This window comes from Berghia stephanieae, chromosome 2, assembly GCF_034508935.2.
Source record: "Berghia stephanieae isolate SIO BIC M18660-M18661 chromosome 2, UCSD_Bste_1.3, whole genome shotgun sequence".
In the NCBI taxonomy this organism is placed as follows: Eukaryota; Metazoa; Mollusca; class Gastropoda; order Nudibranchia; family Aeolidiidae; genus Berghia; species Berghia stephanieae.
In genome coordinates this window covers 124,923,726-124,935,930 of record NC_088361.1, presented here as the reverse complement: position 1 = coordinate 124,935,930, position 12,205 = coordinate 124,923,726, and the positions used below count along the sequence as shown (strand labels likewise).

Below are 12,205 nucleotides of genomic sequence, written 5' to 3'. Positions count from 1 at the left end.
CAAGTGGTATCCAAGATATTTTAAAAGTGTGTCGAACTCCTGTTGAGGCCTCATCAGATAAGATAAGATAAGATAAGGTATACTTTATTGATCCTGAATGGAAATTATCATAATGTTAAACATCATTCATCGTTATATTAGCACAGATTTATACACTGTCATGAACTAATTGATGAAAATATGAAGCTAATTAAAAGCAAAATAAACATCAAATATAATAAAATAAAATAAAATAAAATATTCATAAAATATACAGCAGTTACAAGCAATGCTATAGAAATCGGACATGAACGTAGGGTAGAGTTGTAATAATGGATTTGTAATGTAACTAGAATTTTGAAAATAGATTGTGAAGGATTGTGGCAGGAAATGTGAGTAAAGAGTCTTTTCCAGGGACTCAACTATACAACTGGACCCTTAGTTAACACTAGAGCTTCCTAGAGAAGAGAGGTGGATACCATAGTAAAAAGGACAGCTCTTCTTTGGATATAAAGTAATGATTGCAAAACTATCCAGAGCTCAGGTAAAGTAAAATAAATAACACTTCTCAACTCAGACTATAGAAGTTCATGGTTACACAGAGTTTTGTGTGTTGGTCCGTTTTACTTCCGGATGGCAATATTGTGAGCGTTTTAGCCAAGCGCATACTATCTATACAGTCCAGTGGGAATTTCTCATAAACGTGGATGGCAAAAAGCAATGACAAAGACCAAAGTGACGTCATCTTCATACTATCTATAGATAGTATGCGCTTGTAAGAAACTCGCAACATTGCCATCCGGAAATATAACGTACCAACACACATAAACTGTGTGTAAACTTGAGCGTTTATAGTCTGGTTAATACAGTTTAGTGAGTATTACTCATAAACGCGATTGGCAAAAAGCAATAACAAAGACCTGAGTGACGTCAACTTCATACTATATATCATAGATAGTTCGGAGTTGAGTTCGGAGTTGACGTCACTCAGGTCTTTGTTATTGTTTTTTGCCATCCGCGTTTATGAGTAATTCTCATTAAACTGTATCAACCTGACTATAAATGTTCATGGTTACACATAGTTTTGTGTGTTGGTGCGTTATACTTCCGGATGGCAATGCTGTGAACTTCTTAGCCAAGCGCATACTATCTATAGAATTGATTTGCGACCCTCATTTTGTTAGCCTTGCTCATTGATGCTATGCGTTTATTAAAACAAAACAAAAACTCATAACATCCGCCAGCCGGATATAGACGTATCAACCCACAAAACAATGCGAGGCCTTAAACTTTTTTGTCCGATTAATACAGTTTAGTGAGAACTACACATAAAAATGGCTGGCTAAAATGAAAACAAAGCTGAGTGACGTCAATTTCATTATATCTATACATTGATAGAGAGTATTTGGTGGTGACGACTGATAAAAGCCTCTTTGGCTGACGAAAAGCGACAAAATTATAAATATTTTAATAGTTGAATGAAGTCATTTGCATGCTTTCTATTTTTTCCCAGTGAAAGATCAAGCCAAGATGGAAATATTATAATTTAAAAATCATAACAAACATTAAATCATCCTTTCTTTAAAAAATATAGCCTTGTGGAGAACATTGTGCTTATTTGAGTCAATAAAAAAAATTGATACGGCGCACAACTCTACTGAAAGATTTGAAAAATAGAAATGTATTTTTTACAGATAGATAAACAGATAACTTGATTTCCTTTTATAATTTAAAGTAAGTTTGAAAATTCGTTAAGTCAAACACATATCATAAAAAATTTACCGAAGACACTAACACACTCATGGCCACACCTCAACTAGTGTGTTCTCATTGCATGTATGTTTATGTGTGTGCGTGTGTGTGTGTGTGTGTGTGTGTGTGTGGTGTATATTTGTGTGTGTATGTGTGTTTTAGAATGTGGTTGCGTGGAAGAAAAAAAAAAAAAGGGGGGGGGGGCGGATAAATTCCTGAGCAATTATATCTATACATTGATAGAGAGTATTTGGTGGTGACGACTGATAAAAGCCTCTTTGGCTGACGAAAAGCGACAAAATTATAAATATTTTAATAGTTGAATGAAGTCATTTGCATGCTTTCTATTTTTTCCCAGTGAAAGATCAAGCCAAGATGGAAATATTATAATTTAAAAATCATAACAAACATTAAATCATCCTTTCTTTAAAAAATATAGCCTTGTGGAGAACATTGTGCTTATTTGAGTCAATAAAAAAAATTGATACGGCGCACAACTCTACTGAAAGATTTGAAAAATAGAAATGTATTTTTTACAGATAGATAAACAGATAACTTGATTTCCTTTTATAATTTAAAGTAAGTTTGAAAATTCGTTAAGTCAAACACATATAAAAAATTTACCGAAGACACTAACACACTCATGGCCACACCTCAACTAGTGTGTTCTCATTGCATGTATGTTTATGTGTGTGCGTGTGTGTGTGTGTGTGTGTGTGTGTGGTGTATATTTGTGTGTGTATGTGTGTTTTAGAATGTGGTTGCGTGGAAGAAAAAAAAAAAAAAAGGGGGGGGGGGGGGCGGATAAATTCCTGAGCAAGGGGGGGGGGTGTGTTTGCTAGGAACTGTCAGATTGGCATTTTTCAGCAAATCGTGACATTCATAGTGTTATAATTCACTTGATCACATGACGTTATTCGGATTTACAGAAATTTTAAACAAGTTTCATCGATTAACAACATCAACTAATATTACTGCTGATATTACTGTCGTTTTTATGCCATCGATGTGATAATTATTGCCCTGGGAAATATTTAGTTAATTTAAACTGTCAATTGGTTCTGTCTAGCTTCTAGCCCGAACAAACCAAAAGTAGACATATTCGGGGACTTGATATTTTTCGCGTCCGCTTCAGATTTTCATTTGACCTAACGTAAGTAAAGGGGAGACATTCCGAAAGCTCCTACATCCCCAGTATTCATTCAATTTGTATTTTCACCGTTGATCTTTTGTCAGGCGTTTATTTATTCAATTTGTCATCATATAAAAGCGTTTTAAAAACTCTAGAACAAACCTTGATAGATTTGTGAAAGTTTAAAATTTCCTAATTTGACCATTGTTTTGATTCTCGGCCGCCATTTTAATTTGTGAAGTATTGAAGGTAGTGCAAAGCACTCCCAAGTAAAGCGTGGTAAAGACTTGCGACGTATTGATATTGGTATCTACTGACTGATAAACTAAAATCATGCCGAATAAAGCATGGCAGCGACGACAAGCACATCGATTAAAATTTGCATCTAATCGTAATCAAGCTAATCAACAAAATGATTCTGGCAATATCGAAAGAAAATAGTTCTTTCCCCGCGAAATTGCGGGCTTTTTACTAGTACTATAAAATAACTATAGCAGAATAATTTAAAAAAAATAAAAATAATTTTAAAAATTAACAAGCAATCAAAAAACAAAACGAAAAAAGGCACAAAAACAAAACAAAAACAAAAACAAACAAAACAAAAAAAAAACAACAACAACAATATAAACGAAAAATACCGCCCCACCCAAAAAAAAATAAAAAAATAAAAAAAGTGTATATAGATCTAATATATGTATGACAAACCAAAAATCCCCCCCCCCCCCCCCCCCCCCCCCCTCTTTCCCCTTCCGCCCCTAACCTTTCCCAAATAAAAAAAATAAAGATTAAAATAAGATAGGTTTGGTTTGTGTTGTGTGTTGTTGTGTGTATGTGTGTGTGTATGTGTGTGTGCTTGTGTGTGTGTGTGTGTGTGTATGTGTGAATGATTATGTTTCAGCCAAAGTAAATTTGTAATGTAAGCGCTTAGAGTCTGGTATCTCGGAGTTATAGCGCTATATAAGTTTTCAACATTATTATTATTTTAAAACAACCTAAAACAAAAGCCCAAACCAAAAAAACAAACAAAACAAAACAAAAAGTAAGCCACTTTAATCGGCTGGGTGCGACGTGCAGGTCTCATAACACAATTCCTTATGGGCTCATTGTTGTAATGGAAATCTTTAAAAATGACGCAAAATATTGTCCATTAAACTAAGCTCATAAATGGGTTCGAATGCCAGACCTGCATAACATGTACACTTCGGCTGGGTAGTATGTAATGAAGATGAATGTGGTCTGTTACTACTTGCAAATTATGTCACCTATCAAAGTTATGTTTCTCTGATTGTTGTAAACATTCAAATGCATATCTACCGTTTCTAAACCATTAAAAAAAAAAAAGAACTTACATGTGCTAGATACAAGGAGTCATTAAAGATATGTTGCTCTGTGAAAAATAGGGAGTTATCAGTTGAAGTATGGTCGGAGAATACATAAAAAAGGCTTTATGTTTTACGAGTATAAATACACACACACACACACACACATACACACACACACATACACACACACACACACATATATATATATATATATATATATATATATATATATATATATATATATATATATATATATATAACAACACACACACGCATACACAAAACAAAAAAGCCCCAAAAATAAAATAAAAATAACAAAAACAACCCCAAAAACAAAACAAATCAAGACAAAGCAAAAAATTGTTTTAAAAAGGCACACACACACACACACACACACACACACACACACACACACAACACAAACACACACACACGAAAAACAGAAAAACAAAACAAGCTTTAAAAAAAACCAAAAAGCCACGAAAACAAAAGATTCCTACAAAACAAATTTAAAATCTTACAGATAGAGCTGTCATAACGTAAAAAATAAATAAACAACAAACAGCTAAATGAGAGATCAAAAATGACTTTAAAGAAAAAAAAAAAAAATTCTCCCCGGCGGGGAATCGAACCCCGGTCTCCCGCGTGACAGGCGGGGATACTTACCACTATACTACCGAGGAGACAAGATATTTGTCATGCACAAAATATATAAAGCAAATATTTAATTTCATTTTTGTAGTTATGCCCCTTGAGAGAATGTTGTTGAATGTTGATTGAGACTTGAAAATTGATTAGCGGTGTCTTCAAACTTTTGATAATTTGAAAAGTAATGGATAGTTTTCCTTTAAATATTGTTCTCGAAACATTGTTTTATTTAAATTCTATTAAAACGACCACACATTTTACTCTCTTTTAAAGTATTTTCCGATGCGTGTCACATCGCGTTTTTATTAATTTGTAATTTTCTTACATGTCCAAACAAGTCAATCGTGACGTCTTTTGTTGACACAACAATCGGTCAATCGGAATTGGAATGGGGAGAAATCGATCGAGTTTTTGTCTGTTTTCCCATGCTTCACGATAACTCTCTTGGTAGGTTAGTCATTCAAGATTCCAAGTATGAAGTGATCCTAAGGTGTGGCATGTTTTCGTTTCAAATTCAAAGATGAATTCTAAAATAAAATGATTAAGTCAGTGTGGTTGGTTAAGTTATTATTTTTATAAAAATCCATTCCATTATCTAAATACTCATTGATAATTATTATAATTTTTTGGGGGATATAATTAGAATGGACTGAACCTATCAAACATTGATGCGCTCAAAGAATAGTGAAGGACTCGACCCTGAGGTTGAATTTGCCTCATACTCATATCATCATATTATCATTACCTCTCACTTACATGTCCAAGTAAACCCTTTACTCTTTACTTTTTTATTTAACAATTAATTCAATTAACATCAATGAGTCAATTTCATAGGAACCATAATTTCTCCCATACATTTCTTGTTATGACTGTAATTACAGACTGAAACATTTTTTACATAAAAAAGATATCAGCTCAAAAAAACTTTTGGAGGTGTGAAACTGTAAAGATAGATATTCTTTGCTGGAATAAAATGGAGCTTGCCAATAATAGTAATAGGGTCAATGAAATTTGTAAATTAACATTCGTGGGTTATTATGCGACAAAATCAGTTGCTCTGATAAAATACTGTGACAACAGTTGACTTCTCTCTTTTTCTTTTCTTTTTTTTTTTTTTTTTTGGATCTTTTCGGTTACAACCTGTCTCAGAACATTATAACTATCAGACGGTTGATTGAGACTTATTTACTTTTTGTCAATCATTAGTTATCATTAGTATTTTACTCTATCAACTGTCCAGACCTTCCAATAAATTGAGTTATGAGAAAAAGTGCACTAAACCTTTGCTTTCGACAATATATACTATCATGGAAGATTCCTACACACTAGACCTAATATACTAAACTGAATGCAGACTTGGAGCAATGGGAATAAGAATTTTCTTAGGATTTAATTTTTTATTCAAGGATCATGAATTTGAATTGCATCTTTCTGTCTTAATTCATTCCTCTAGGTTACTTGTGAGTAATAAGCAATGTTAGCGTTTTTGGCAGAATGAGTGTCAATATTAGCCTGGGAGATGCTCCAGGCGTTTCAGCTTATTTTGATGGACAGCCTATACAGGATGAATTGGAGGAGGAAATAAGAAGAGAAGAGCAACGTCAAGAAAAGGAGGTAATTTTTGCTGATCTTTTATTTTGTTGATATTTTGGGCCTGAATTTTTTAAATGTCATCAAACTGAAATATTGCCTATACTGTAAGATCACACCACACTTGTACGGATGAGGCCAGTAATTGGAATGCTGCTTAATTTTTGCTATATAATTTCTACTAGTTAATTCGAATGCATGAACGTTTGTATGATTTTTTCCCCCAAGAAGTGAACAATGTAAAGATCTCTATTGAGGATATTAATATTGGAACCATCCTATGTCTTCATGCGACTATGTGGTTTAGTGGTATGACACTCGCTTTCAGATTTGAAGGTCCTGGGTTCGATCATTGCTCATCGCATAGTTGAGTCCTTGGCAAAGGCTCTTTACTCACATTCTCTCACCATACTCAGGTGTAAAATGAGTACCTGGCATTGTCTCTGTCTGAAAAAAATTGTAATATCGCCTCCCAGGCATCGTGTCCCGTCCTACATGTTAAGTGTTGCTGTTGGCCAGGGATAACTTGTAAAGCGCTTTGAGCATGTTCAGTGGATGTTGCGCTATTATTTTTTTTTTTCAAGTAAACAAAAAGTCTCTTAATTAAAAATAATGATGACATCAAGCCCATCACCAATCATATATATGGTAATATGCTATACTTTACCCCTTTAAAGAAGTGTCTCGGAGAACAACAAATAAATTTAATGAGAATTTGGATAAAGCTGCAATGATTTATTTGCTTGTAATGCCATGTTGATTAAAATTGTATACTGTATTGTACTTTATGGTGAAACAGGAATCGTTTGGCCTGTTTTCGGTAATTAGATATATAGTCACCCATTCTCTTCATTATGCCTACGTGTAAAAAAATTTTTCTTTGTTTGTTGGATCTGGATGTGTAATGAATGTAAAACAATTAACAATGTATTGTGACATTATGTCAAATGTAGCTGTCTTTTAATGCAAAGGCACATACTGCTTTCTTAAAGACAAAAGCATCTGTGTCTCTGTCGACTGCATGATCAGTCAGTTCATTCTCAGTGTTCCTATGAAATATCAAGTTATAAACAAAATTTTTTGTTGATTCTTGAATTGGTAACTTATTAAATGCTTCAAAAACAACATGGAGAACACTTCCATATTTGTAATCATAAAATTCTTTACGGGACATTTTCAGGAAAACCTCAACCTGATATTCATTTCAATGTTTTATCTTCTTTCTTATTCGAGGTATCCTGCATGTAATCATGTGTTTATTTGTCAGCCGTCTCATTGAACATCTATCTTCTTTTTGTAGTGATGTAATTATCTGATCTGTTTAAGTGTTGAGAGGAGTGCCTATCATTTCTCCTTTTGTTTTACTTTATTTAGATTTTTTTTTAAAAAGACGTTATATAATCCATTGATGAGAAGATCATGGGTCTTATTAAACTCAACTTTGCATATTTATTTATGAGTATCTCACTATTATATTGGTCTTGTTATGGGTTTAGAAAAGTAGATTATTTAGTTCCAGTTTAAACTGATTATGTAAATGCCATCTGATGTAATGGATTTGGCTATTATTTAATCATTTAGAATGTACATTGAATTGAAAATGTTCAATTTACTTTTACCTTTTCACAGCTTCGAGATCTCCTAGCAACTGAATTGGAGGATTTTGAGGAGGATTTTCTTTCTGATTCTAATTCTGAAGATGATTCAGTCAATGTCAGCCGAGTTAGCCGAGCATCCAGTCACAGTCACAGAATCAGGTAGTTTATTATTATTATACCCTGTCTCACATTTTATTTTCATAATTTCAATGTTTCATCGTCTTGACAAGATTTTGATACAACATCTGTAATTATAGTATAGACCTGTAAATTCTCAGTCAATTAACTGAAATCAGTCAATTTGTCAAATTCAAATATTTAAAAAAGGAAAGAAAGAAAGAAATAAATAAAAAAAGAAAGAATTCACAAATCGTAGTCGAATGACCGTAAAATAATTAGGAGTGTTCCACAGCGCTACGCATAGCTCATGGGGACCGTTTATATTAACGATGTATATATTGCCAAGACAAAGCGACGCTTTTTATAAAAGGCGTTTCTGAACACTTCCCTGGGTATTTTCACACATCCTTCGTTAAATTATTTTTTCACTTTCTAATCCGTCGTGATCCCAACTGTAGCCAATTTTAACTGAGCCACCGAGCGATAAATTTCACTGTTTCATCTAAGCCAAAATTGACCACATTTACCCTTCGAGTCTCAAAACTATGATAAAGTAAATTGCGAATGCCGCAAGTCCGTTATGTAGACATCTTCAAATCGAAAGGTAGGATAGATTGCTACAAGCACATTTCGATTGCCTCACGTTGTAAACAAACTGGTTGACCGTTTCTTCACTGATTGAGTACCTGATCATAAGGAACAATGGTAATAGGTACTTTGGTAAACGTCCATTTGGCCCTCCAGCAGGGAGCCGATAAATGGCTTAGTGGCTGTGACCCGATTTTTTGGACTTTTGAGTGATGGGTCTCAGAAAAAGTTCCATAGATTTTTTGTTTATGGATGGATTTTAATGATGTCTTATTTTCTTCAAGAGAAATTACTCTATCGTTTGGTCTAGTTTATTTTAAAATCACTGACAATTTAGTATAACTTTTGATTATGGATAAAATAGGGTATAATTTAGCTTTGGATAATTAAAAGATTAGAACTTGGTAAATCAAAATTTCATGCTGGCACGTTTATTTAACATCTTAACTTTTTTATAAAATTAAATTCAGGGCAAAGTTGTATACCGCATCCATGAAATTCGTTCCAGTAAAATCCTTACTCAAATCTTAGCGGCCATTTTAGACCAGTTTTGAAATCCAAATGGTGGTTACTACCGGAAATGCAACAATTTTCAGGTCACAAAGTCCGTCAGTAAATAACAAAGGCAAATAGAAGACCATTTTTCAGCCTTTAAACTAACATTACTTTTTTTCTGCTTATCTGATTTTCACAATTTTGGTATCATTAGAATCGTGTTGAAAAGCACTTAAAAATGATATAGGTTTCATTGAGCTCAATCCAATTTGAAATTTTTACCAAAGTACCTAATGGTAAGTAGCCTAATTAATTCCCGTGCAAATCAGGACGTTTTCTGGCATTGTTTTGCTCAAGCCCAAGCGAGCTTGCTGTTTTGTGGCGATTTACCTTCATTTCGATTCTTTGAATTTTTCCGCTACGCCTGCCGAAGTTTCTTCTTGATAATTCACTTCTACTTAATAATTCAGTGTATTGGCCTGAAGTCATATTTATTTAAGTTTTTTTTTCTCTGTCATTTACTGATTGAAAATCAAGTTTGCTCATTGCTACATTATTCTAATGTTCTCACAATGGCTGAGCTGTTCGTGGATCGCAATTCAGACTTGTCGAGCATCGATAAAGATGTGAGTCCCGTGAGGAATAAATTCAATTGGTCATGGCTAGAAGTTAAAGATGATAATGGTGATTATTTTTCTATGTCAAAAAAATTCCAGAGGCAGGAATATGACTTTGATGAAGTCATCTTTACCTATATGAATGACATGCTTATTTAGCATTCCTTCTACATCAAATTATGGCAGTCATACTTCCAGTAAGAAATAACACCCACTATTTTGATATATTGTATTTATCACTCTCCTCTCCAATGATGCCCTTATTTAAAAAAAAAATAATTGAATCTTCAGTTTGTCGAAGAGTTTCAGTCAATTTTTATAGAGCTCATTTACAGGTCTTAGTATAAAAGCCATTTATTTTAATTTTAAAAATATTTATTTATCATGCTAACACATATTTAATTCTGTTCTCATATTATTTGATTTATTTGTAGAATGATCTCCTTTACAGACACAAGACTCTAATTGGGCTTTTATATTTACTTTTGTATTAATATATCCAAAAAATTATATATTGTTTATTCGAGTATAGACATCAAAAACAATTCTTACTAAAATTAAGGTCCGAAATCCCATCTTATTTTGTCCATACAATAGATGTGTCATGTGTCCATGAAAATGGATTCACAATTAAGATTATACAGACCTTTTTTTTTTTTTTTTTTGAATCAATCTTTTGTAACATTAGATTAGCTAGTGGTGCTTTTTCCGACTTGGAGGGGACATAAAACTAAGCCTGTAAATTGAGCATTAAGCATGCATTGGAATCTGCACATGTGTTTCAATTTTTTGCCCTGTTTCCTGGTTTTCTGCATCAGTTGAGTGGCAGGTCGGCGTTCATTATTTCAAGAAGTTCCATCACTCAGAATGGTCTGTTTGGAGAAACTTTTTGCTTCTGATCTTTATCTACTGACTGTTTGTTTTTATTTTCTGGAGTAGTATTAACTTTAGAATATTATTTGCTTATCCAGCATTCAAGAGGCCTCAAATCGAAAAACATCATGAAGAGTTATCAACCAAGTTGATTCGTTTTTAAATGTATGACATCCTTATTTGCTATTGTTTTTCAGACAAAATGAACAATCAAAAGCATTGGAGCATGCCTCTAGTAAATTGGTTCAGCGAGCTCCAGATTCAACTGGAAACATTCAGCACAGTGACATCGCAGATTCAGCCAATGAGGCTTATTTCAGTCCAGTGTCTCAAAGAAGCCACCCAGTTTTCACAAAACCTCAAGGACTGTTGCATAAACATCAGCAAAATTTGCTGCAACAGCAACAGCAGCAGCTGCATCATCCCCATCATCAGCAAGATCAACAACACCCTTATCAACACAGGCAGGATGTCATTCAAAATCATCAGGGACAGTTTGTACAATATGACAACATCTCACATAGTCATGGCAAAGATGAAGATGATTGGATGATGAAGGTGCAACAGACTCATGCAGTTTCCGCTTCAACGTCTTCCCCCTATCAACAATCCCCACATCACCACCATCATCGTCACCACCACCAACATCAGCAGCAGCATCAACAGCAGCAGCAATTTTTCTCTCCCCTCTCTCAGCCAGTAAATACTGTTGTGGACAATGGCCCTCTGCCAATACCAAATCATCTGCGTAACTTACAACAAAAACAACAACTATCCCCTCACAGCCCTGTGGTGAAATCACCTTCCTCCCAGCCAACCACTCCAAAATCTCTACCAATTGAGACTTCAACACCCATTCTCTCTACTGCTCTAACTTCTGTTCAAGCCATAGAGGTTAGAGTTTTAAGTCTCTCTATATTGCTCTCATTTTGGGAAGGGCTTTTTTAAAACTTTCCTTTGGCTAAACTTTAATATGAGCTTTCGACTAGTGTGATCTTAAGTGTTATAATATGTTCCGTTTTATTCTTTTAAAAAAAAAAAAGAAACAAATAAAAAAATATCTCACTAATATCAACTAAATGTTTAAGTTTTGTTGTAAAAAGATTTGCTCTGTGCTAAGATATTAACAATTTAAAAAGATAAAAAATATTTAAAAATTAAAAATCATTAAGTTGCTGAATAAACCTCAGTGTTTATTTTCATTTTTATTACTGCTCACATTATTCTTCTTTTAGTTTTTAGGTAATGTACACGTTAAAATACGTTTAAACCATTCTTACAGGTGCCCAGCAATACAGATGACTTTGACAATTACCAAGTGCAGTACAAGTCGAAGGCTAAGAAGGGTGATGTAAATGAAAATGATTTCTACATCCAGAATGAAAATGTTGAATTTTTCAAAGCAGGTAAATGCACCTCAATATGGATATCATCATGGAACATTTCATGTTTAACACTTTTAACCTACATGTTTTGTCTGACAGAAACGAA

At 33.7% G+C, this 12,205-nt stretch overlaps 1 protein-coding gene and 1 non-coding gene across 5 annotated transcripts in view; one reads left to right on the top strand and one right to left on the bottom strand.

The window, feature by feature from the left end:
• Nucleotides 1–4,796: 4,796 nt before the first annotated feature.
• On the bottom strand, nucleotides 4,797–4,868 carry Trnad-guc (transfer RNA aspartic acid (anticodon GUC)). Its single transcript has one exon. It is a non-coding gene; the product is annotated as a tRNA-Asp (tRNA).
• A 70-nt stretch (nucleotides 4,869–4,938) lies between these two features.
• LOC144966519 (uncharacterized) overlaps nucleotides 4,939–12,205 on the top strand; it is a 28,867-nt gene continuing 21,600 nt past the window's right edge. For 2 of the 4 annotated variants that reach the window (XM_078903149.1, XM_078903146.1), the window contains exons 1-5: nucleotides 5,190–5,323; nucleotides 6,287–6,447; nucleotides 8,053–8,180; nucleotides 10,912–11,608; nucleotides 11,997–12,120. In XM_078903149.1, coding sequence (XP_078759275.1) covers nucleotides 6,328–6,447; nucleotides 8,053–8,180; nucleotides 10,912–11,608; nucleotides 11,997–12,120 — 1,069 coding nt within the window. In that variant the 5' untranslated portion in view covers nucleotides 5,190–5,323; nucleotides 6,287–6,327. Of the gene's footprint in view, nucleotides 5,324–6,286; nucleotides 6,448–8,052; nucleotides 8,181–10,911; nucleotides 11,609–11,996; nucleotides 12,121–12,205 lie in introns of all 4 variants that reach the window. The other 2 variants (XM_078903147.1, XM_078903148.1) reach the window with 2 other exon arrangements.